Source organism: Sturnus vulgaris, chromosome 1 (genome assembly GCF_052056855.1).
Source record: "Sturnus vulgaris isolate bStuVul1 chromosome 1, bStuVul1.hap1, whole genome shotgun sequence".
In the NCBI taxonomy this organism is placed as follows: Eukaryota; Metazoa; Chordata; class Aves; order Passeriformes; family Sturnidae; genus Sturnus; species Sturnus vulgaris.
The window spans coordinates 142187344-142214142 of record NC_142243.1 but is presented as its reverse complement, the minus strand read 5'-3'; the positions used below and the strand labels follow the sequence as shown (position 1 = coordinate 142214142).

The window sequence follows — 26799 nt, the reverse complement described above, 5'->3', positions numbered from 1 at the left end:
AAGTGCTATTCTTACTGATAAGAAAGAAGTTAATGTGGCATTTCATAGCTGTTTGCTCAGCAAGTAACAGCACCTGGGCTAGACAAAAGTGGTAGACTTTGTAAAACCAGTGTGAATTTTCTGGGGGTTGTGTGGGGTCCTTCTGCTTTCCTGAAAGGAGCAATAGATGCCAACTGCTTCAGGCCTTCCTGGTGCATGGGGTGGTCTTGCCTTGCACAGTAGGCCCCCAGTGGAAGAAGCAGTAAGGGCAATGCTGAAGATACAGTCATCTTCTTATTTTTGAATAAAATACTTGTGTAATTCTGATTCAAAGTATGAGTTTATGGAGGTGGCTACCATGTTCTTCCATTTTGCCAAAAATTAGAATTTCACTGATTCTTTCTGCTAAATGTTTGGTAGTGTTATCCCTACATGATGGACTGATGGAGGTCGCAGAAGAATAGCTGGTGTAACTTTCAACTGAAGAAATAGGCAGTATCAATGAATTGCTATAAAGACAATTCACGAAAATTGCTTTATGGGGGCTGTGTGTGCTTCAGTGTTCAGACCGTGTTTTGTGAGCTTGAAACTTAAAAACAGTGTGAGAAATTCTTGAAAACAGACTTGTGGATATTTAACACCAAGGCATCAGAAAAACACTTGCTTTGTTGTATCTGCTAACACAAGATGGGTGTTTTGACTTTAAATAAGCTGTGGAAGATGTCCCTCCACTTCCCTCTGCCCTTTGAATTTCAGCAATGCAAACAGTGATTGGTGAAAAACACCCAAACTTTGAAGCTTTACAAAGAAGAAAAATATTTTTTCTGTGTTTCTGGGGGAGAGGAGGAATCTAAAAGCCCCCAAACTCCTTATGTGAAGTCATCATTTCTATTCAGTTACTGAAAAGTTATTAACAAAATGAGACTGTCTTTTTTGTGATGCATGCTGTATGAAATTACTGATTTTCAAAATGCAGGGATTTTTGAGTTGTTTCCATTTCAGTCTGTTCATGTTCTGCTTTCAAATTGTTGAATATGAAAATCTGTGTTTTATTAAGAAAGTAAAAGTGACTGTGTAATTCATTAATCTTTAAACATTTCCAAATTTTTCCAGGTAATTGAATAACCTCTTTGAGTATTTATGTAATATAAAATTTCATAAAAAATACATTAATCTGATTGACATTTATGTAGGAAAGTAATTAGTGTCACCACACATTCTTGCGTTATTGTGTGCATAATTGCTTTGTAACATTAAGGTAGATATGCTGTAAAGAATATGTTGATATTTTGTAAAGAAAGAGCTTTTACTTGTTAATGTAGCCTCACTAGAGTAAACAAGCACAAAATCAATGGCTGTTACGCAAACTTAAGGATATCTTAGGAAACTTTAAAAAGCCACTTCTTTTTTAAAGAATGTGCTGTGTCAGATATGAGGTTACTGTAACATAGAGTTGTTTTTCGACCATGTTGATTCCTTTTCATGCCTTTAATCCTACTTTCCATGTTAGCAGCTAGAATGATACTGGACAAAATTGGTTTAAGTAAAGGCTTCAAGGTGCTGAAGTTCATGGGAATACACTTCTAATAGAAAACAGTTGATGCTTTCATTAGGCATGTACTGTTTATTAGGAAATGAGATATCGTCTTCTTGCTTTCTTACAAGGAAAGCAAGATTTAGGCTGCACAGATGGCATTGTTAGTAGTACAATTTACTGCTGTCATGACAATGTAGGCTGACTGAAACTTTTTCTTGATAAAGATTTCAATCTCATCAAATTTGTCTTCAATCAATGTAGAAATAGTAGTGTAGTAAGCCAAATGCTTAGACAAGAATAATATTTATCTGCCATATAGGAGGAGATGAAGGATTAATTTGTAAGTGTTTGTAAGGTACTGTGAAGATGGATCTTTCTAGATAATTGTGAAAAAAAATACCCAAAGATATGGCAGAAAGACTTCAAATATGTTGCTTTTTCTTTTGACCATTTCTTCTTAATAATCATTACTGACAAAATAGTTGAATTATATTGCTTGATCTTAACTTTAATTTCAAGATGCTAGTTTAAAGTGGATTTCTGAATTAAAAATGCTTTTTGAAAACTCAGTGTTTTAATATTTCTGAAAGATAGTATTATCATCCTTTTATCCTTTGGAATAATATTGCATACATTAGAAGACAATTTTGCAGGTTACCTTGACAGTCCTACCTATCTTATTTAGAGCCCTCTTGAGGTTTGGATGTATTTATTTAAAAACGGGACAACTTTCCCTTATCTTGAGTTGTGTAGAGAATTGGGTGGTCAGTGAGATTTAGCTTTCCTAAAGGTTTATCTGAGTGTTTGCTCGTATGTTAATAAAAGGCTTTAATAGTTTGATGGCTTTGATTGCTTCCTAATTCAGTGGTTGTGTGCTTAGACCAGAGCCCCAAGCTTGCTGTCAGAAAACCCTGGGCGAGTGCCAGCACATGTGCAGGAAGTGGTGTGCTTCCATTTGCTACTTTGCCCTTGTCCTGTCACGCACATCCCTGTGCTCCCTGTTCCCTTGTTTTACTCATTTGCTCTCAAAACTTGTCCTCATTCTTTATTCCCACCAGTGACAGAGCTGCCCTTTCCTGCCTTGCCCTGCCTGATCTGTCAGGAGCTGTGTCCTTGTTCTGGCTCATGGCTTGGAACCATCTCTGTAAAGTAGCAAGGGTAGTCATGGGCAATCACTGCTGACTGTGCTGGGGTGTCCTGGATCCCAGGACAGTTATCCCTGTCCCTAATACCAGGGCTGTGGTCATCAGCTCTGGTGGCGACTGCTCTGGCAGCTGCTGGCTAAACTGCTAATAAATAACAGTCTGGAGATGCATGCTTACACTTGGGTAGCTATCTCCCGACAGAAGCACTCCAAATGTTAGTTTTTATTTTTATTATGTTCTGTTATTTTTCACTGTTCACCTACTGGTTGTGATATCTCCTCTGGGTGTCCTGTACTTTTTTCCGTAGAGCACAATTAATATCACACAGTGCTGTCATAAAACTAACATTGAGTTGTGATCAAGGTTAAAAACGAATGAATTTACTGAGCATACATAATAATTTTTAGTTAAGAGTCTTTCCTCTTCTGTTTCTCTCATTCTTTCTCATAAAAGCAAGGACCTTTTTGTTTTGGAAAAACATGAAGGTACTAGCAAAGCCTCAGTTGCTGTAATAAGCATTCACTCAGAAGAGGTTGGGCTTGCTCTTACTAGAGCAGTAGTGTTGGTAGCATAGATGGAGGGGATTCCTAAAGATTTGTAGACAGTTTTTCTCATAGCCTATACGGAAAATGGAAAATTTGTGAATGTTCAGTTTTTTCTACCACAGTTGCTAACTCATTAGAACACAAAATTCCTTAAAAAAAATTTGGCCAGATACGTTCTACTCTTTTTTCCATTCTTCACTTTAGCAATTAAAATGGGGTTGAATTAAGTCTTTTGATTTACTTTTCGTTTTATGCTCTTATGACTATGACTCTTGGACTTCTGCCTATTTTCACGTGATTTTTTTTTCCCATCCATCTACCTACAGACCCTCTGCTTAGCTTCCAAGTTTAGAGGAGGTCAGGTGCTTTCAGCCCAGTATAGCAAAAGTGCATAAAATAGAGCACTGTTTTGTAACCCTGACTTGATATTTCAGAGGAGGAAATTAATATTGAGGAAGGCAATATTTACTTTTAATTTTTTTTCTCCATGAATAGGAGAATTGTTGAGTTACTGAGCTTGTGCATTTGTCTTGGGAGAAGTGGGTATGTGTGAGGTGGTTGGATATAGATAAAAATCTGTAAATATTTGTATGCATATGTGGTGCACACTTTGGACAGAGAAATATATTTCAACAGTATCTAAAGGCTTTTTCAGATGAAACACTGGCTTTGCTGGAATTAATTCTAGTTTCTCTTTTTTCATTCTTTTTAGTTGTATGTTTTAACCATAACAAGTTGGTTGTGGTATTCCTTTTCTTTGTATCTTCACAATTGGAATTGTTATCAATAGATGTAGTTAATGTGATTCATAGTTTTTTAGACAATTAATTGAGATTGTGTGTGTGGAGGGAAATGAATTAATCTGTTGTCTCCATAATTCTCTGTGCTAAATTAAATTAAATAAATCAATTTTCCTTCTTTTCAAATGCATATGCTGGTTCCTTGAACTAGCATCTGCTAACTTGGTTTAGTCATTGAAGATACTGTCTGAAGCATACATGTGGTTTGGCAAAGTTAATATGTATAGAAAAACCCAAATTTTTTGTGCTGTGAAGTGTATAGCACTTGTTCAGTATGCATGCTACCACATGGTAGCACTTCAAAACAGATAAATTATTGCATTAAAATACTATCCACATTAATAGCAGTGCCATAAAAGGAATATTTTGGCTGTTTTTCAGTATATTTTGACCAGATTAATCAAAATTTGCTATGTTCATGTTGCTAGTTAAATTCAGAGAAGTGTTAGCACAGAAACTGGATGCTGTCTCTTGGTAGACATTTGTGTCCCTTGGACAGTATGCCTAGTCGTGAGTAAATTTTAGGTAGATTTAGTTGATCTGTCTTCTGGGTGCTCAGCATTCTTTGAGGAAACAATTCATCCTCAGATTCCTTCTCCTTGAGAGAGTCTTTGTGGGGAGGCTGTAGAAGGTGAGGGATCAAAGGTTCCCCTTGATCCTGAACCAGTGACCTGCCCTCCTGAAGGCACGTGCAACTTCTGCTCTGTGAGCACAGTTAAAGGAAAATTTGGGAAATGTGGTTTGAGACAACACATAGCTGTGAAGGGCAGACTGAAGGCTACACAGGTGTTAGTGGTTGGTAGCTTAGAGTTTGTTCTTCCCTCTTTTGCCCAGGGTCCACTGCAGCAAGCTGAGTGAGGAGCAGCATAAAACCAGTCACTCTGTGGCACTTAACACTGCTACTAAGTCCTTCCACTTCGATGGGACATGACTTTTTAGGAGGCATGTGGATTGCTGCTCTTAAAATCAATTTTCTTAAGGTGTATCAAATTATCTTTTGGAAATTGAGGCCTTGAGCAAGTGAGGTGTCATCAAATATATTGGCTCCAGGCCACCATTGATCAGGATTTCACATGTCACAATATTTACTGATAGTCTGAATGTGGCCAGGCTGAAATGCATCTCCTGTGATGGTAACAATGACTATTTAAGGACTGAATTTCAGCAATGTGCACATGTGATCCCATGAGAGGTGAATTCTAATGAATTTTTCTTGGTAAAGAAACAATTCAGTAATAAGTAAACTTGCATCATTTTCCAGTTGTTTTTGAACCTCCAGGGTTTTAGATTTGTTTGCATTTTAGAATAATCATGGACCTTTTTTCAGTGCTTCAGCTGATTTGACCCATTCTCAGAGTAAGTTTTCAAATACTGAAATTACTGATGAGATATTTTAAGGTATAGAAAACGACTGAATTGTCCCAGTGTTGAATGGCCCATTACATTAGGGTTCAATTCTTGGTCTTGTATCTGTATATTATGTATTTTTAATTTTTATTTTTGTTGGTCGGGTTGTTTGTTTGTTGTTTGGTTGGTTTTTTTTGTTTTGGTTTGGTTTTTTGTGTTTTTGGGGTTTTTTGTTGTTTGTTTTTTGAGTTTTGTTTGGTGTTTGTTGTTTTTGGGGTTGTCTTTTTGTTGTTGTATCTTTTGTTTTGTTTTGTTTTTTGTTGGAAAGGTAGGGTGTATATCCCATATGTTAAAGCCCAGATAAAGTTTCTAATATTGGCAGTACTTCCTAGAAAATGAAAATGTCTTTATGTTATCCTAGTATTTTAAAAAAGATTTTGCAGTATTTATTAGAACAAATAAACTACTGTAATAGGATTTTCAATCAAGACATTTTGGTAATACAAATTCACACAAGTCAGTCATTTTCAAACAAAACACCCATATTGTATAGTTTTGCACTTTATTTGCTTTAGACAAATTATAGTAATGCTTTCTAGCTTCCTTAATTCCCTGCCCCAAATTTGTTTGCAAACTAACAAAAAAAATCAACTTTTTAATAATAGCAAAAGAGAGAATCTTTTGTTAAAAAAATCTACCTCAAAAAGGTGCTCAGGAGAGTGTGATGGCTCAGGAGACAGAAATTACAAGTTCTCAGTGCAAGCAGCACCACTGGGAAGTGCAAGTGTGGCTGTTGGCTTTCCTCATCTTACGGACACCCTGAACAAATAGTTTGTTTTAAAATGTAGGCATGCTGTCTAACTGTGAGGGAGTAGGAGGCAGCATCCTGGTCTGGCTGTTCCCCTGCCCTTTTCTTTGCTCACCTCAGTTCTGGGCACTTTTAGACTAAGTGGCTCGCTCAGTTTCAGCTTTGCAGAGTGGCTTGGGACGGACTGTGACACGAAACACTGAATTCATTAGAAAAAGTGCACAACTGTCCCAAATGCTAGCAGATTGAATAATAAATAGAAGGAGAGAGGGAGCTCTTGTTGAGTCTGTGCTAAGCTTCTAGGTAAAAAGATGATGTTCTGTAGATTGGGCAAATGATATAAAAAAACAGGGGTAACGGTATCAACAAAAGCTACATGGGGGCTGTTACCCATTTGTGCAAGTTGGCAGCTTGTTGGAGCTATCTAGCTACTAATACATCTTATAAAATATATATGTTTGGTTAAAACAGTTTCCATTTCTCCCTGGTGGGGACTGCATCATGTTTTAATTTCTGCAGTTGTTTTCCCAAGGCAAAGATGTTAGCTATTGATGCTTTATTGGTTCTTTGACATTTTTTCCACTGTTGCCTTCATTATCATCTAACTGGTAACAGTCATGAGAGGAGGAATTGCTGTTATGAAATCTGGATAGTTTTCAGTGAGTCCTTTTTCTTCTGGACAGTATCTTTTACATCGTGTTACATCTCTTATGTGTTGCTGGGTGTACTGTGTTTAAGAAAAGAACTTGTCCTGGAACTTGGTTACCAGTTAGCTCTCAGAAGAGCAGTTTTGAGAATATGATATGCCTTTATTCAAGTTTGTAAAAGATCTGGACATTTTCCTACCCTTCTCAAGTGGGAAATTATCTGGACGTATCAGCCACATGATTTCATAGGAATATCGGTCTAAGTATCTTTTCCCCATCATTACATGACCACCTCTACTTTGAGAGTGTCCCCCATTACAAAAGAATTGCCATTGCAAGGAGCAGTCTAGCTGAGCTATCTAAAAGTCCACATTTCATTTAATTATCACAAAATCTTTTATCTGTTTCAGCTGCTTTTGAAAAATCTTCCTGGTTTTTCCTCTTAATGACTTCATTTGGCTACAAAGGATCTAACTATAATTTCATTTTTTAGCATGTTGTAGCAAGTCATGTGAGAAACAAGTCATTCTTGCTTTCCACACAGATATACCTTTGAAAAGTTTATTTTTAACCAAAAGAGTTTATGCTAGCTACATTTAATAACTGGACCATATACTTTTTCAATTCAAAATCGTGGTTGCAGCAAGAGTATTTTCGTTTGTTTTGGAGGAGGTTTGTGTTCTTGATTTAATTATAAAACTTTAAAACTATCTTACTATCTTCACCTCCAAAAAATCCACAAAAACTTTTAAAGTTTAAGGACTGAGTCTCTTTGACAAACTTGATCTTTGCTTTTGAGGCAAACACTGTGCTGCAAAAGCATTGGGCTCTGGGTAAGGAGCTTCAGCCTGGCCTCTGTTTCTGGAAGTAGTACAGTGAGCTTGCTTAGGTCTGGCAAGGGGGAAGATTTTCATTCTGACTTGGAAATAGCTGTTTGATCAATTGTGCAGCCTGCCCTGAAGAGTGTAGAGGCATCTCCAGATTTGCCTTGGTTTAGAGACAGGCACATGGAGCAGGCCTCTCCTTCACTGGCTGTGTTAGGGCATTTCAGAACAAAGCCTGGGTGGTTCTGCTGTATTAGTTTTGGGATGCTGCATTCTCATGGTGCCCTGGATGAAACACACATTTCAAGTAATTTCTGTTAAGATACTATGGTATAGAATGCAATCACCAGTATATACTGATAGAAGAAGTCTGCAAGGGTTTCTGTAAGTGTATCTATGTTACTTAAAAAATATAGTGAGTCAGATATGGCACTTTAATGAGAAGGGCCAGAAGACTGCAGAATGTAGTTTATGCTGCAAGGGTGAGTGATAAGGTGGAAAAATATTTGTCCAGTCTTGAAGAATGTCTGCTCATATCTTTAAATAATATGTGTGGATTTTTTTTTTCTTTTGAAAGGATATGAAGTGGGGTCTGAAAATGTAGAACATTATGCAGCTAATTAATTTGTGTTCCTTTCTTTTATAATGAATGTCATATTTACATCTGTAAAAGGAGAAGCCTTGAAAAAAAATTAACAAAAATGTATGCGTGGGGGGTGTGGGTGTTATCTTTGTAATTTTTGCAGCTGCAGACAAAACTTAAAGATTGTGTAGTGTTGTTGAATTTGATTTCCTATGCCTTGGCTCCAAATGTTGGTTCATCTGATAATCACACTGATTTCTCTTTCCTTAAATTTAACCAGCAGGCACAGTGTCTGTCTTTTTAAAAGGTCTGATAAGTGATAAAGTGTGTTGTTCTTTTTGATGGGATTATGTTAAATATTCCTGAATAGAACTCTGTTCCATGAAGGTGATCTGTTTGAATGAAGCATTTAATAGGAATAGAATTTTTGTGTTGTTACAATGAAACATTACAGCTGTTTGTGCAAAAAGCCTTACAGAAAATACGTTCTCTACTGTTTAAAGTAACTTGCAGTATTTACATATATGTGTATTATAAATAGTAATATGTACATGCATGCATCCTTTGCATTTATATAAGCCTAAGAAGAAATAGTGTTGAAAATTGGAAATAAAATGCAGTCAAAACTATCTTAACAGCTATAGCTGGTTCCCCAAGCTCTGATACTAAAAATGTAGTTTTATGTTGTGAAAAAGACACAGTTTATAATCTATTTCATGTACTCATTAAATAATTCTCCTTTTGATTCCAAAAGTTAACCTAATTCCAGACAGTACTTCAACTTAAATCACAATAAGTCTTTGTTACTAAACGGTAAAATGTTACTGCTTAATGAAATCCAGTATCAGATTATTTTTTTCATGAATGAGGAAGGTAATGCACATTGTAAATGACGTATAACAGTTTGTCGATCACTCTAGCAATTAACTGCAGCTGAGAAAAGTCTGCTTACTCAGGCTGGTCTTATTCTCATTCTCTAAGGAAATTCTGGATTTTAATGAAGACAGTCCAGCGAGTAAACAAATTTCTAGGCAGTTGCAAAAATAAAAATAAAATACAATTTACTCATTTAGTATCAAGCTTTCTCTTTAAATAGTACTGATTGTGTAAACTTTTGAACATACTTTTTATTTCATCCAGTCCAATACCAGATGGAGATGATGCGAAGCCTGCGCCACGTAAACATTGATCATCTTCACGTTGGCTGGTACCAGTCCACATACTATGGCTCTTTTGTCACCCGTGCCCTCCTGGACTCCCAGTTCAGTTACCAGCATGCAATTGAGGAGTCTGTAGTTCTCATTTACGGTTAGTATGAGGTTTCCTTTATTACTCTTTTCCCCTCTTAATATTATTACTACTATTTTTGTATTCTGTCTTTTGCCTGTAAGAGTAGCCTGGCAGGCCTTTTCGAGTAAATACCAACCCTGTGTCTACGGCAGCCTCAGCAGCAGCTAAGTCTAGACAGGGTTTCCTTCTTTCTGTTTATTTTTCTTGCTATCAGAGCCCTGATGTGTACGTTTTGGAATGCTGGAGTAGCTGCTTCATTTTTATTCCTTCATCTCCCCTCCCTCGTGGAAGGGGCTGGTGGAACCCGACCAGATGTCTAACAAACCCCGCTTGCTAGCGTGTCTGGCTCTGTACGTGACTGACCAATCATCGCACGAATTGCCAAGTTTTTTTAATACCTCTGACAGAAGCATACAAAACCTGGACTGTTTCTTAGCACAAAGATTTTTTTCTTTTCTGCCTATTTAATGGTGTTTCCTCAAGCTCTCCAGACCAGATGTTCTGTGCTGTATCAGAACCGTAGGCAATTTAACAGCTTTATAGCCTCCCCCTCCCCAAACACTCACAGTTTGCCATATCTGGCAGACTTGCATATAGTTTCCAGCTGAGAAGTAAATGTAACGTCCTGAGTATCTGTCAGAAAAAATACTAATGAATACGATCAATCTTATGAGCTGCCCCAAAATTGTTTCAGTATGTTAACAATTGGATTACAGTAAAGAACAAGTTGTTAAAGTATACTTATATTGGCTGGAAACATTGCATCATCAGACCTTGATGAATTTTCCACTTGTTTCAGTCTATTTTGGTTTTCATTTTATCACCGATTGCTAAAAGTTTTACTGTGTTAAGTTTCAGACAACATGAATGTTAACACAGCTTTTATTCTGGTGTTGGCATGCTTCAGCTGTTATCATGCTGCAAGTGTTAAGCTTCTTTGTCCAAGGAATGTAACAGTTTGTTTAGAAAATTTCCCCCTAAATTCAGCAGAGGATGTCAAGGCAAAATGAATCTCTGTATACACCAGTTACATTGTCATGCACAAAGCAGCATGGCAGCGTGATCGAAATTAGCTTATTGCTACTCTAAAATTACTTTTTTTTCATAAAAAATGTTGTTTAATGAATATTTTAATTTACTGCAGAATGACTGGAAGGAAGAATCTTTATTTAAATGGTCACTCTTACATAAGTTCTGTGGATAATTCGTACAAAAAAAGGAAATGTGAATTGGACCTTTAATAGGGAAATAATGTGAGTAGAATGGTTCAAGATTCCCCCCAAGTTCTCCAGGTTTACTAATTGACATCACTCTATATTGTTGGTTGTATTTTATATAGCAGTGCAATAGGACTGCCTCTGCTACAGTCTTTTCCATGTTTGTTGTCTTAATTTTTTTTTCATTAGGACCACTTAGTAATTTTCCTCCTGTTTGTCATTCAGATATTTAAAAAGAAAAAGGCAGTCAGTTTGGTCATAATACGCTTCCTTCCATTTTTAATAATAGATCCCATTAAGACTGCCCAAGGATCTTTGTCACTGAAGGCATATAGGCTGACTCCCAAACTGATGGAAGTTTGCAAGGAAAAAGACTTCTCTCCAGAAGCGTAAGTGACTTGAAAGAATGTTTTCTTACAGGGTTTGCTGAGTTATTGGGATGCAGAACAGTACCTGGGATTATGGAACGCTGCGTTTTAAAATCTCATGTTGCAGTGTGTGCTGGGGAAAACAGACCTGTATGGGCAGGGATAGTGGTGCAGTGGCACAGTGGGCTGAGAAGGTGGGAAAGGCTGGCTGGGCATTTCCATAAGTGGGGGAACATGAACTGGGTTTGGGGCTAGTCAGAGGGCATGCTGTAAGGACCATGGGGAAGATAACTATATGTGAGAACAGAGGAAAAAAAAAAGGAATTGGAAGAAGAGGGAAATAGCTGACCTGTCTTTAAGCTCTTTTTTTTGTTCCAGAATTAAAATAGAACAGGTATTCTGGAATGGCTGTCCTAGTGTATTTACTCCAGATTAACTCCCCCATGTGGACACCATCTTCTGAAGTAAAGTAGGATAATTACTCTATTTCAAAGCTCCTTGTTACAGATGTAGGCCTTAGTATCCTTTGCCTCCAACTGTTTGGTGTTCAATAGCAAAAGCAACAAACACTTGTTAAAATCACTTCATTGACGAAAAATGTATTCATTTCATTGCTTAGTGTCTAAAACTTTAATGATGAACAAACAAATCTGTGGTCAGTACAAAAAAAAAAGGGGGTGGAGGCAAAAAGCAAAAGTTTTTGTTCCAAAATCCAGTACGAATATAAAGAAGTTAAGACTATTTCCTTAGAAACTTCTAAATCATGCTTTTGTACACAGATTTTATGAAAGGTATTACTGTTTGCTTTATTTACTTTATTATAAAGCAATAGCAGTAGTTTTTTGTGTGTATATTGTAAAAAAGTGCACTCTGAAAATTTATGTTTTAATATTCACCACAGTATTTAATTGTTCCAAACTTAAAATATTTTTTGAATCTAACTTTTTGGTCAGTAAAAATTTTAATTATTCAGCTGTTGGGAAAATGGTTTTTCATTGTAGTAGTTATGATATTTAAAGATATTTTAGCATCATGTGGTAGCTAACTGTTCAGTTCTGTTTGAGAAACGCTGATGGCAGGAAAATCAGTGAAATATTTTGGAAGGGGCAGAGTTAATCCTTTCAGTACAGTCTCTTGCTGGAGTCCTTTTCACGTAGGTAATCTATTAACAAGCAAGGCAGCTGCTTGTCTTCCGAGAGTTTTTCCTAGAGCAGCTTTTCCTAGTCTTTGTAAATGTGAGGTTTTGCCATGCAAATGCTTTCTTAACAAAACTTGGCTCTTGTTTAATTGTGGAACTGTGAAAATCAAGAATTTTTACAAAATTGTTGTTTGTTGGAGCAACAATTCAACAAAGAGAATAAGAGAGTTACTGTTTATATTAGTAAATATTCCATAACTTTTTTCACAGCTTGAAAAAAGCAAATATTGCATACGAAAACATGTTTGAAGAAGTACCTATCGTAATTAAGAATTCATACCTGATCAATGTCATGTTGTGGGAGCTGGAAAAGAAATCTGCAGTAGCTGATAGACATGAGTTGCTCAGTCTGGCTAGCAGGTAAGTACTTGTTACAATAATGGATGTACTTTTATTCGCTTTCCCAAACCACAGTTTAACACCTTGGGTGAAATCCCAGTCTCATTACAGTCCATGGAAGCTTTGCCTTGACTTTTAATGGGGTTAACACTTTACCCTTCATGGTTTTGCTGAAGGAAAAACTGCATGGTAAAACTGTAGCATTAGATTCAAGGACTAAATTCAGTCTGTAATCCTCAAACACTTGCAGTGCTTGAAATGTATAAATTTTTCACAAGAGTGTGTTTCTTCAAGAAAATATGGGCACTCAGAAAATTCAGGCAAATAGATTTATAAAGAGATTGGTTTTGTTAAATATTCCTGAAGTAATTACATAAATTATTTTAATAAAAAGTAAATTGCATTTCTTTTACTTTGGTAGTAGGATGAATTTGAAAATAAAATAATAAAGGCTCTGAGAAACTGGCAGAAATGCCGCTGACTCTCATGACAGCCAGCATTCATTATGTCAGAAATAGTTTTAAGAGTTTCTAAAATGATTTTCTCATAACTTCGTCTAAGAAAAACTTTTTCTTCTTGTAGCACTTTGCCCTGAAAATATGCTTTTGATAACAAAGTAGGCATGACTTCTAGCAGTATGATCAAAAATTTGGTGGTATTTAAATCTTATGCAACACAATACAGTTGAATTATTGGTCTGACCGAAATAACGAGATGCACAAAATAATGCATTATCTTGTTGCATGTAGAAGCTGGGTTGTATTCATTAATAGGTTTTTGGGGTAAAACACTACTTTGGCATCGAGGTATTATTGTCTACCAAGATTTTGATCCTAGTGGCCTTTTCTCTTTTTCCTTTTTTCTCCTGCTCCTCCTCCCTCCCCCATCATGTAAGGCTGAAGTTAATTGATCTGTATTCCTAGTGGTCCCTATGCTGCCTAAGTTAGCATAAACTTTCCACTTTCTCTACTTGAGCTTGTGTGGATGTTCTGAGGGATCTGAGAGCTTTTAGAGAAAGTGATCAAGAGAGAACAGGTATAGGGTTGAGCTCTGCTAGGGTATTTGCAAATGCCACAAGTAATACTTAGTCAATAATTCTGTCCAGTAAAGTTGTTACTTTGCACACTGGAGTTAATGAAGTGAAGAATTCTTGCCGAGATACTCAGTCTGTTTGACTCTGCAGGTGTTCTGTAAGTCATTTTCTTCCCATGGTCAAAGATCACAAAGCTTTTCCCATTTCAGGAGAGTGAGCACTGGATGTAGGTGATGACAATGATTTGATTCCTTGTGAGCTCTATCACTTTACAGTGAAAAAGAGAACCATGCTGAGGATTCAGAAGTTTTCCAGTGACCTGACAGCATTGCCCTCCGTTGTTTCTTTGGGTTTCCTCCTGTATAAAGGGCTGGGACTGTTTGGCACCCTGGATCTAGTAAGGGCTGCTGCTAGTGACACAGTACAGTTCTGGAAATGGAAAGCAATTTGAACAAATCACAAATCACAGCTTTATGTCTTATGTAATAACTGTTCTATGCCACTCTCCTGACTCAAGGTAAAAGATAAGAACGGTGCAAATTACTTTCCATTGTGGTATTAAATGTCTGGTGCAAGACAGGCTTTTATGTTGGTCTTTGTATCAGTAAAGGGAATGAAAGGTGACCAAGAGAAGTACCAGCCTAAAACTCAAAACAGACTTTCCTGGCAGATTTTTCAAGCTTATGTGGTCTCTTTGAGGAACTTAAGGTGCTTAGTTTGCTTTGAAAGAGAAATTACTCCAATGGGTTGTTTGGAGGTTTTTGTATGTTCCTTTTTCAAATATTTGATAGCTACTTTTAGTTACCAGGCAGATTACATTCAATTATATCTTATATTGGTATAACTAGCAAAGCAGGTGGCAAATTAAAGCATTTTAATGCTTGTTTAGTCAACGTTAGGTGACTTGTACTGCCTGCTGAAATATTTAGTTAGTTTTTACTTGAATTCAGCTATATGCTCTGTCAAAGCATATATTACCTGAAATAGAGAGTTCAAACCTCCACTATTTTGGAGTTTTATTTTCACATTTTCCTTAATTTTGTCCTTCAGCAGTTTAGGCTAAAACATGTCAGATATCAACTTTTAATTTTGGTGTATGTTTTCCTCACTTAACTTTGTTGTTGTTGACAGTAACTTCAAAGCTACTTTTTGGGTTTGTCCTTGTTTTTTTGTTTTTCTCTTAGTTTGTTTTGTTTGATTGTGTGGGGGTTTTGTTTGTTTGGGGTTTTTGTTTGGTTTTTTTGTTCGGGTTTTTGTTGTTGTTTTATTTCTTTGGAGTTTCAGATTTGTTGGGCTTTTGGGGGACTTTTTCAGCATCCCTGAACTTTTATACTCTCTGAAGCAATGATTTTGGCAATAAAATTATTTATCCATAGTTCCTCTCTTCTGGAGAGCTTGCTTCTTCAAGATTTTCACATGTTCAGTCACCCATCTTGTCTGAGCTTAAAGCTGTACTTATTTGAGGTACTTACACCTTAGCATCTTTCTCCATTTGAAGTATATTTGTGACAATTGTATATAGTAATTCACTTTTTTGGATGTAAAATGGTATTTCTCTTGTGAAATATGAATTGACTCTACTCTAGGCAAAGTAGTTGAAGGCAGACTAGCACAAGGCTAGCAAGTAATAGCAAGTAAAGGCCTTTTACTCAAACAGTTATCCTGCTACCCTTAAGGACCAAAATGTCTTGAAGACCTTGGAGTACTGCCAGTCTTTTGATAGAGACTCAGGAATTAAAATCCTGTCAGATAATGTTCCAGATCTTCAGAGAAGTAATTACAACCAACTTTCTCATTCTCATCCATCTCTTCCTTATTCTATTGATGATCTAGTTTAAATTAAAAAAAGCTTTTTTGTGGTCTAGCTTCATAATAGGGTTGTTCTATAATATCTCAATTTGTCTCAAGCAATTTTTCTAATAGTGTGCGTCAGTAGAAGCAAACATGTGCTGAACATTTACTGCACTAACATCTACTTGGCAGTTATATTTTTCAAACATCAGATGCAGTATTTTTGCAGAAGTAACATAAGAAGGGTTGCTTTTGAAGGGTGGCTTTTAAAGACAATATTAACCTTTATACGTTGCACTTCTTATTCAAAACTCTCGATGTGCTTAACGGACTATTAAGATAATTATGAAAATCTCTGATTTGCAGATGGGGGAACCTGACACAGAGAGTAAATGTGTTGCCCAAAGGCACACATCAAAGTCAGAATAGAAAATGGAATGGAACTCAAGACTCTTGACTTACATATCTCATTCAAACAAAATCCTCTTAAACAGCACAGGTTGAACTCAAGCTGAAATGCTGAGATGTAAAACAAGTTCTGCTAAATGGTGGGAACGTACCTTACAAATTTTTAATCAAAAATATGTGCTTTGCCCAGCAGTACTTCTCAAATCCACCCAAAGCCATTCCCACCAGGAGAATTCTGTACAGGATGGCATCTTTCCCAAAAAGCAGTGGCTGAGAGGGGCCTCAGTGGAGCTGATGGAAAGTGGAAAAAATGAGCAGCAAATATAGCATTTTCTAACGCTTCCTCTTGCTGCTCCTTGTTCTCATCTTCCTTAGGCATGGTACAAGCAAAATAAAATTAAATAAGTGAGGGGGTCCAATTATGGCAATTGCTGGCAATTTTAGAAGGCTGTCTTTTTTGAACATCTCCAGCTTCAGAATTGGCATAGCCCAAAATTCGGTGCCTGGGTGCAGCACCGTGGCTCGGGTCTCGGGGGAGCAGAGAGACGCAGCCTCGGGCTGTGCCAGCTGAGCCCCAGGAGCTGCGCCTACAGACAGGCAGAGCTGGTGAGCAGGACACGGGCACTGGGAGCACGGGAATGAATTGCTGCTTCTCTTTGAAGCTTGGGTGTCTGACTTGAAGCTTCATTTTGGGTGTTTCAGACCTTTAGTAAGTGTGTCTGGAGTTCCTTTTCTGATTAAAGATGCTGAAGTAAATATGGGCTTCATGTGTAATTCCCCATTACGAATGCTACAGAAGCAGAGCCAGTTTGAGGTTCCAGTCCCAGCTGTTTGCCTTGTTTCTCCCCACTACCCCCATTTCATCTCTACATCCCTCCCACCCTCAAAGATTTTTATTTCCTCATCTGTTTCAGAATACAGCTTTTGTGGAATAGTCTGATGGAAAAAGTCAGACTCCCACTCCTCCCTTTCAGCGTTTCCCTCTTCCTCTCTAAAAAAAAAAAAAAAAAAAAAAAGAAAGATAGAAACCCCAACAGGGGGTGTTTTTGCACTTACAGTGGACTGTTTCACTGAATGAGTTTGAAGCATGCCCACGCAAACAGCTGAATCCATATGGCTCAGAGTACTGTAACCTTTGGGCAAAGAGGGAGAGGCAGGGAGATGCTGATGCTGGAACCTCTTAAACTGCCTTTGCTGGCAACAGTGAACTGGACCTTTGCTCCCCTTAAAATATATCTGCAAAGGAAGGCTCTGGTGGTATGAGCACTCCCTTGGGAAGAGGAAGGCTTGCATTCAGGTCTCTTTACCAGATCTGTATCCTAAGAGGATGCCTTTGTGCAGTGAGTGATCTGTGAGTTCACTTAATGTATAGTTCTTTCTGTGGATGCTGGACTGCATCACAGCCAAATGCAGGGCTCACCAGCAGGAAGAACAAGACAGGAAAGACCATCACTGTTATCTGCAGATTAGGCTACTCTGCTCATGGGCTTCTACTTCTCACCCTCAGAGTTAATTGACCCTTGTATTTGGTAATTGTTAAACAAGGAAGTAAACTGTGTCAATGACCTGATCAGATATCTGTCCTTGTGGGTAAACAATTGTACCCCATCACATGTTGGGGTTACAGCAAAAATGCACAGTTCAAGAAACTGCTTTCCAACCTATAGTTGCTAGTGTGTTTTATGATGTAAAGAGGCTTTGACATTTCCCTTTGGCAGTTTGTATGTGTTTGTCATTTTGGGGCATTTTTGATTGTGCTATCTAAGCTACACAAATAAGTCTCAAATGATTAATTTCCATAAGTTCTGTGGGTCCATGGTCTTACAGGTCCATGATTCTGGTTGCACTTGTGGTGAAGGAGTGCTCTCACATTAGATTATTCTTCATTAGATATGTAAGAATCCACATGGCAGGTATTTCTTCTGATTTTTAATTTCCCCCCCCCTTTTATTATCTGTATTTCTTCACGAAAAAGAGCACAGTCCACATGTGAGGGGGGGGATTATGTGATGCTTAGTATGAAAGCTGATAGTTTTCTTCCATGAAGATTCACTGTACCAGGGGAGTGGTGGTCTCCTGGTGCTATCTTAAGGTGGAGCTGTCTTCTAGCTCAACTGAAGAGTGCTCTCAGATCACCACTGTTTGATCTCAGACCTGATTTGTTTCAGATGAAAATAAACTGAAAAGAGGCTTTGGGAGGATAATTACTGTGCCTCAGCTACTTTCAGATCACTGGAGCATGTCAGAAGAAGTGATAAGAACCCACCCCAAACGCATGTAGCATGGCCATTGGTTTCTCAACACCAGCTGTTTTGCTTTATAGATCTGTTCCTGTTGGTCTGCATTACTCGCTAATTTAAATGGAAACTCAATTTAATTGACTTTTTTGCTGAATCTGCTGACTGAAATGCAGCCATTGAAATTGCAGTTTCTTTATTACTGATCCCCCCAGAACAACAACAAATGCAAGTGCTGAGCTCCACATTGTCTACACTTGACAGTCACAGAGCCCTGTAGGGAAGTGAGTCTAGATAAGGATGCAAGCAGCACTTACTGGCACTACTTTTTAAAAAATATCTATATATTTTTAAACTTTTTTTTTTTTTTCAGTTGTGTTGAGGCATACTGGGCATTTAGGTACCTGGCAGTGTGATCTTTGAGATCTGCTATAGGGAATGCACAATGTATGGAGGTGTCTAAAGCACCCTTTGGGCAAATTAAATGTGTGATGAGTGTTATGGGCTGGAGCAATGTTCTCTAACTTCCTAAGTATCAGCAGAGTAAACTTCAGCAGAATAAAACTTGCTTAGAGATCGTACATGTACATTTTTACAAACTGCTTCCTATTTGTCTTTCTGTTTTTTTAAGAGATGGAGCAAAAAAGGGTATCAGCCACATGAGAACTGAGGAAAAAGCTGGTTGTGTATTTGCAGCATACTTATCACTTCATGTCTCAGTTCACATCTGTTTAAGTTATCTGTTTTTTGTTGCCCTAGCAATGAGAGGAAACACTGTGTTACTGCAACTTCTGACAATAACTCTCTGTTTCTATGCTCTGTTGTACTAAGCTGGTCCCAAAGAGATTCACATAAAATCATTCTTTGTAACCAGCTATATTTCACATGGACACTATCTGTAAAATAATTATGTATTTCTGTTGTGCACATACCTTACAAATCTATTAATGTGTACCTACACAGGCATTTCTGATAATATCCAGTTCTAACACTAACTCCATACAATATAAACTCTATAAAAAACTAAAAACACGCACACCCCTAGCCATGGCAATATTCCACAGTTCTAAATATCATGTGCTTGAAATGTTCAACCAAAAAAAAACCCAAGAAGTTTAAAAATAATTATTATAGTGGCGCCTTTCTTGCTGCTGTGGAGCTAAAATCCTTCTCACCATCTGCCTCTGTACGCAAGTGAGATTTAACACTCTGGCTTGTAAATAAATTGTGGTCTGAAGTTCCTGATGCAGACCTTTGTTCAGTGAGCAGCTCAGTGATTGAAACAGCTGTCCTTGTACTCAGAGATAAGGGTGTCTCCAGCCCTGTTCTCTGCAGGTATTCCTAAGTGCATGGCCAGCTTCTGTCTACAGCTATGAGTTCTATGGATTTGGGGAATAATTTACACTTACAGAGGGATGTGCATAGTATTACGTGTGGTTCTCTTTTGACTTTATGCCTGTGTCTTCCAGGTACAGTTTCACCTGTCCGTAGGCTGTAGGATGATAGGAAAGTGTTATGAAAGAAGAGAGACTGTCAGATAACATGGTGGAACAGTGACTGAAGGATGCGATTCTGACACTGAAGTGCACCAAACTTTTAATTGGAAAGAAACTCATGAATATTAGTGGATTTCAATTGAGGAAGAGAAAGATGGAGTTTATCTTTTGAGTTGTTGGTCTTCAGCCAAATAGGACAGCAGAGCCAACAAACCAGCTTCTGATCAAAGAGATCAATAGAGAGCAGAAAGTGTCCTTCTTTCACTGCTCTACCCTGTCTACAATTTAGGAGGATGTCTCCATGGGCACCAACCTAAAACTTCCAAAACTTTGACTTGGAAGGTATACCTTAAGTTGAACATTCCTGCAAAATACTGAATCCATTGCTAAAAATGGTAACAATAAAAGTTGTTTAACAGACTGCATTTGTCTGGCCAAGGCCATAGATCGCATAACTGGAGCTGGACGCGCCCAGCCTGCTGCTTCCATGTTGCCTATGGTATGGAATGTGGAGCTGGCTGGACAGGACACAGCACTCTCTCTCAACAGCTAGGATCAAACCATGTCTGCTGAACTTCCAGGCATGGTGTGATAGACTAGTTAATGAGATGGAGTTCTGAAGAATATTTAACTATTCTTATTCAGAATAATATTTAACAGAGGGATAATTAAAAATTTGTGAAAAAACAAATTCAAGTAGTGAGTTTTAAAAAGTAATTTGAAACCAAACACTTTGAGCACATCTCCTGGAGCATTGCTTGGGTTGCATGTCACAAAAGCATCAGACTTTTTTTCTTTTAGGTGTATGACCTGCATCTCTAATAACTGAAAATTCATTCAAGGCATTGTTTTTTCATTACTGGGAAGTTCCTGGAAAGACCAAAACACTTAATCTTGGTATTTGCAGTGAGGCAAAGATGCTAGAGGAGGAGATGCCATGTAAAGTGTCATCAAAGATAAACAGGAACTTAAAAATTTGCAAATGGTGCCATTAATGCAGAAATACTAGTCAAGAGACAGTATGAACTTTTAATTCTAAATCTTTATTTTTAGTAGTAAATTTAATCTTTCATGAATGTTTTTCCTCTTTCAGTAATCACCTTGGGAAGAGTCTGCAGCTGCTGATGGACAGAGTGGATGAGATGAGCCAAGACATTGTTAAATACAATACTTACCTGAGGAACGTAAGCAAGCAGCAGCAGCAGAAACATCAGGTTGGTAACACAGAGAAACCTAAACGAGAGCATTTTCTTTCCACAAAATACAGTTTGGTTGTGTTATCCAAGACAGATGAATTGGGATCTAAGCAAGATCTTTCAAAAATACAGCTGTGAAGCAGTGTGGTGGGTTGATTCTGGCTGGGTGCCAAATGCCCCAGAAAGTCAGTTTATCATTCCTCTCCTCAGCTGGACATGGGAGAAGAAATGTGGAAGTCTCATGGGTTGATCTAAGGGCAGGGAGAGATCACTCACCAATTACCATCTTGGGCAAAACAGGCTTGACTTAGGGCAATTAGTTTAATTTATTACCAATCAAATCAGAGTAGAGTCATGAGTAATGAACCCAAATCTTAAAACACCTTCCCTTCTCCCATCCCTACTTTTTGGGTTCAATTTCAGTCCCAAAGTTCTCTTCTTCTTCCCCTCAGTAGTGCAGGGGGACAGGGAATAGGGGCTGTGGTTGGTTCATCATACATCTCTGCTGTTCCTTCCTCTTCAGGGATAGGTCCCCTCACATTCCTCCCCTGCTCCATGGGCTGCAGGGGCACAGTGGCCTCACCGTGTTCTGCACCACAGGCTACAGGAGAATCTCCTTCCTCACTGACCTTGGTGTCTGCAGGGCTCTCTCTCTCACATACTCTTATTCCTCTGTCTTTGCTGGCATTTTTTTCCCCCATCTGAAATATTTTATCCCAGAGGTGCTGGGACTGTTGGCCTTGGCCAATGGTGGGTCCATCTCAGAGCCAGCTGCTGTTAGCCATATTGGATATTGGGGCAGTTTCTGGCAGCTTTTCACAGAATCCACCCTTGTAGGTCCCCAAAGTCTTGCCACACAAACCCAATACAAGAAGATTTATAAAATGGGTTAGTCAGTGGGCAATTACCAAATGAATTCACTTCTAGTGACATGTGGTATTTAGCTTTCTTTGCTGTTTTACATGTTTATTAATGATTTATGATAAACCAGAATAATTTATAAATAGACCATGGACACAGGAATAAGAGATTCAGTAAATGAAAGAGGTGGAGCTACAAGTTTTGCTCCAAACCAAATTGTGTCTTAGTACTATCACATGTAGTCATGCATCTAGAAATAAAGAAACACAGTCCAGGGGACTGTGAAGAAGTTGGACTGTTCTCTGATTGAAAAGGACATTTTGGTATCAAAAAATAGTGATGCTGATTGGGTGATGCTGACTTTCAATTTCTGGTGCCAAAGGGCCTCTTTAAAATCCAAAGCATTAGAGAATTAGAATTAAAATCCATTGATGAGAGAATCTTAAGTATGAAGAGCCAGCACTAGGTGACCTTGCTTGAGCAGAAGGATTGGACAAGGTGACTTCCAGAGATCCCCTCCAACCTTAACTGTTATGGTATTTGGAGACAGTATTATGTTCTTTGCTCTTGCTGCACAGATGCTCTGTCTGTAGGAGGATGGTGGTAAATTGGAAAAAAGCACTATGAGAATTATTTGAAAGCCTGGAGAGAAGATTTTGGTGAACAGAATTCACATAATGTGATAAGTTAACAAATTAGTTGCTTACTCAAGAGATACCTGCATGAAGAATAAATTTGAACTCTTTTATCTAGCAGACAGAGATATGACAAGATTCAATGTTGGCCAACTGAAAATGGGCCAGATCACTTTTAAGATAAAATGTTGCAGGTCTTGCCACACAAAGTAAGTGATTATTAAAAAGAGCATCTGTCGTTCATGTAAAAGGCTTCATCACTGACTGTTTTAAAATCAAAATTGCTTTTTTTCACTTAAGTAAAGTGTAGCTAGCGAATATTTTAGGGAAGCAGCACATGATCAATGGTCTCTCCTGGCCGTGGAATTCCCAAGGACATAAAAACTTCATGCATGTTATCTTGAGAATTTTTTTTCCTTTATTGTCTAATTTGAATAGAAAGATGGCATCTACTTCAAAGGTTTTTGTTAACAACAAGGGGATCTATTTATTTTGAAAAGCAGAGCAAAGTAGGTTCCATGGTGCCTCACTTAATTTCTTTACTAACTATAGCTGCTTTAGTAGTGGCTTATTGCAGCATACTTAGTGGTCGTAACTTCATTTCTAGTATGGAGCAATTGTGATTAAGAGCGAGCCATTTCAATAAAGAATAATAGGCAGACTGCTGAGAAGTGAATGGGGTAATGCAAAGAAAGAAGAAACTACATGCAATTCACATACAAATATGGGCATTTCAGCTTTTATTTTTAACATTGTCCAAAAACATGTATTTGTCACTACTACTGGAAAAAAATTACTTCATTTGATTGTGCCACCAAGTAAGAACTGTTTTCAAACTCATTGGATCACAGATACATTTAAGTAAGTGAGAGAAAACACTCTGTACTCTTTGTCTCCTTACTTTAAAGGCTTTTTTGTTGTGCTGAATATGAGGACTTTGAAGACAAACTGTATAACTAAATCCTCGCTGCCACATACAGTATGAAATCTCACATAGTTTCTGTATTTATGAGCTTCTCAAGAAGAAATGTTTATCTGATAGCTGCGGAAACGTTTGTCTCAATTTTTATAAAGTTTGAGTAATCTCTGTGGCAAAGAGAAGTATGGAAAACAATTTTTTTATATATGTATATAGATCAGAAAAACTTTTACAAGCTGCTATTCTAGCATATTAATGGAGAAATGAACCATTATGCTTGGTTTCAGCCACCACTTTGTTCTCTGTTTAGAGTTAATATTTTTTGGCTTAAAATACCTTATTTAATCAAGTTCTCTTTTCCTTTCACATTAATATTGTTTTGACCTTTAACTTGCATAAAATGGAGAAATTCTGGTTTGTGCAACTATCTGAGGTGGTGGCTTCTCATTCCTACATATCCCAACCTTGCTTTTCTCTGTTGTATGGGGCACAACACAATGTGTTGTGTGGGGCAGTGGAGACCTTTATCAATCATGCTCTATTCTTTCCAGCAGATACAGTATTTATCTCTGAAAAATTGTAGAAGCTAACCCTGCTACCTCACTACTATATGTGTCTCCATTATCTCACTTATTTGAGGTGTCAGTGTGTGGGATGGGGAATGTCTTGTTGCAAGTGAAATGAAATAAACTGAATTGCATTATATTGTTTGTAGTAACCCGAATTGCATTAACGTAATTTTAAAAACATACTTGCTAGTTTGTTGCAAACATCCGAAAAGCATTTTTTTGTTTGCAGCTTTGTAAGTCCTGCTGCATTTTGATTCTGTTGTTTTATTTTCAGTATCAGCAGAGACGTCAGCAAGAAAATATACAGCGTCAAAGCCGAGGAGAGCCCCCTCTTCCTGAGGAGGACATCAATAAGCTTTTTAAACCACCACAACCACCTCCAAGAATGGAGTCACTCCTTATTGCAGGTAATGTTCAGCAGTGTTTTCAACTTATCTTTTATCATAAGAATGCTTGGGAAAAAGTGTATCCTCTGAAAGCATTTTAAGTTTTCATTACCTTTGCCATTATCGTGTAATATTTTTGCTTGGTAGCATTCCAGATCCTATCCTTGATATTTTAAATTTGAGATTTCAAAGGAGAGATGGAGAAATGCTCCACGGGGGAGGCTTTCTGCATGAATGGGTGTAACTGCTCCCTTTACTCAGGCCCCAGCCCATCCCTCAGTTCCAGAAGTTCGGGAGCTGTACAGACAAGACTCAGGAAAAAGCTGTTTGGGCTGGAACTTCTGATTCAGAGCAGTTGACAGCAGCCCCAAGTCATTGATAACATTTCTAGGTTTGAACTGGTTGTTGCAGCAGCTGAGAAGGTTTTGCTTTTAGTTTCAAATAGAGTGGAGATAATTTCTTTGTTTTATATGGCCAGAGATTTAGGGAAACTGCCCCATATTCTTGCACTGCCAGGCAAGAGAAAATGTAAATGGGAACAAAGCATAGGTAGAGATACCACCCCCCAATTTCTTTAGTTCACTGGTGGGCTGCAGCCATAGCCACTGTCAGTGCTCTTGTGCCTCCTGGAAGGGTAAAGATACCTGGGACCTCACAGTGTCAACAGAGAGCAACAAACTAGGTGCCCTGCTAAGTAAAATAAGTTAGGAAAATGTCATGAGAAAGCAAATTATTTAACTGTAGCAGGTTTTTTGGATCAGATAGCTATCATGTTGTTTTGTACAGGATTTGTACAAAACAAACAAAAAAACTGTACAAAAATTTGAGAGAAAATTCAAAATCCTGGTAATGTACTGTACATCAAAGTGTGCTTTGACATTAAAAAAGTGGATTTGAAATTATTTAATTTTGAAGTGACCAAGAGATTATTATTTTAATATTTAATAGTTTTACACTGATAATAAGTGCTGTGTTTAGAAGAAATAATGTTCTTGATTTATTACTCCTTACAGAGTCTTTTAGAAAACCCTGTTGTTTTTATAGATTTTAGCAGTTACTGAATCCTAGCAGCATTAAAGTATTTAAATATTCAGCTCTAGCAGAGCTTATAAATGCAGCGGAAGAGGGGATGTGTGTAGATGTGTTTTATGAAAGTGAAAGCTTAGGATGAATCACCCGTTACGAGAGAAGGAATTGAAAATTATTATACTTAAAGGAAAAGACAGTTTTCAGCCAAAGCACTTTCTCTCTTTGTTCTTTTACCATAGTCAGGGGAAGAATTGAAAGCATCCACTTCAACTTAGATGAAGTAAAGTTTGTGGATAAAGAATAAAACTTAGCTCTTTGTCTCTGAGGCATTTAAAAACTTTTCAAATAGAGCATTAAATCGAGAGTTTATTGGCCTTCTAAACAGCCTTAATTTTGATTAAACTGGCTTCGTGTTTTGCTATTCCTAGCTAACAAGGGAAATAACTTGTAGCTGTAAGAGTATAAAAATGTTTTGATGGGCACGTTTGATTTGTAAAGCACCGACAAATCTTCATACCCTTATAATTTTTGAAATAGCAAATAAAGTGAAATGTTAGGTAGAAAAAGAGGCTAGCAGAATGTCAGAGAGGAATGGCACAATTTTCAATGTGCTGTTGAAAAATATTTCTTACAAATATTTTAATAGAGAAAGCATATGCATAAGAACAGAACTGAAATTCAGTCTTGTAGGATTTTTAGGGCAGCTAAATTGAAGAATTAATGTGATTGAGCTTTCAGTTCAGTAGAAAGACTTGCTTATTCTTTCTATTGTCACATATATTTTCAGAAATTTTATGTAGCATTGCTGGAAAATTAAGGGTTTCTTTGAGCATACTCCTAGTTTAGGTTACCTATTCTCCTAATTTAATTTCTTCTTCTTCCCAAACATATTTGGCCATCCTGAAAATGTAAAATTCCTAAGTGTGGAGTAATTGAGCAGAGTGGTTAGTGGCTTCTCTATATATCCATATCCTCAGTGGTTCACACACGTTTGGGTTTTGAAAAATTATGTTCTGGAGTGTCTTTCTGAATTTCAAAACTGATAAGGGTTAACTCTTTCCTTTTGATAGGTCAAATTAATACCTACTGCCAGAATATTAAGGAGTTCAATGCACAGAACCTGGGCAAGCTTTTCATGGCTCAAGCTCTCCAGGATTACAACAACTGAAGAAACTGTGCTGTAGCCCTCAACATGAAGAGTTATTTGCAGCTTTACACTGTTCATGATCATCTTGAAAATTTATTATATTGGGAGGAAACTCTTGTAAAACAGTCAGCTTGGTTTATGTAGAATTCTCTTATAAGAAAAATAAAGGCACATTTTAATGCTATTTTGGTGTTTTCTTAATTGTTGGCTGTATTGAACTGGAATTTTCTGTGGTCACTCAGGTTTTATAAATGTTTGGCAGTTATTCATGTTTAGTCATAGCAAATAATACAGATTTTATTTAACTTGGAGTCGGAAACAAAAACAAATATTACAAATGTTCAATATAACTGACTTAGAGAAGAAATTTAAGATTTCCCAGTTTTGGTTGAGAAGTTACAACTGCACTGTGCTAGACACGTGGGGTAGTTGCTCATTTTTGTTTTAATCTGTTTGGACGGTCTG

The 26799-nt window shown here is 37.5% G+C and overlaps 1 protein-coding gene across 1 annotated transcript in view; it reads left to right on the top strand.

The window, feature by feature from the left end:
• The window catches only part of EIF3H (eukaryotic translation initiation factor 3 subunit H), an 86267-nt gene extending 59749 nt beyond the window's left edge, over positions 1–26518 (top strand). The window contains exons 3-8 of the mRNA XM_014870093.2: positions 9356–9523; positions 11012–11111; positions 12499–12648; positions 20686–20806; positions 24047–24179; positions 26258–26518. Coding sequence (XP_014725579.1) covers positions 9356–9523; positions 11012–11111; positions 12499–12648; positions 20686–20806; positions 24047–24179; positions 26258–26355 — 770 coding nt within the window. The 3' untranslated portion in view covers positions 26356–26518. The remainder of the gene's footprint in view (positions 1–9355; positions 9524–11011; positions 11112–12498; positions 12649–20685; positions 20807–24046; positions 24180–26257) is intronic.
• Positions 26519–26799: the final 281 nt, after the last annotated feature.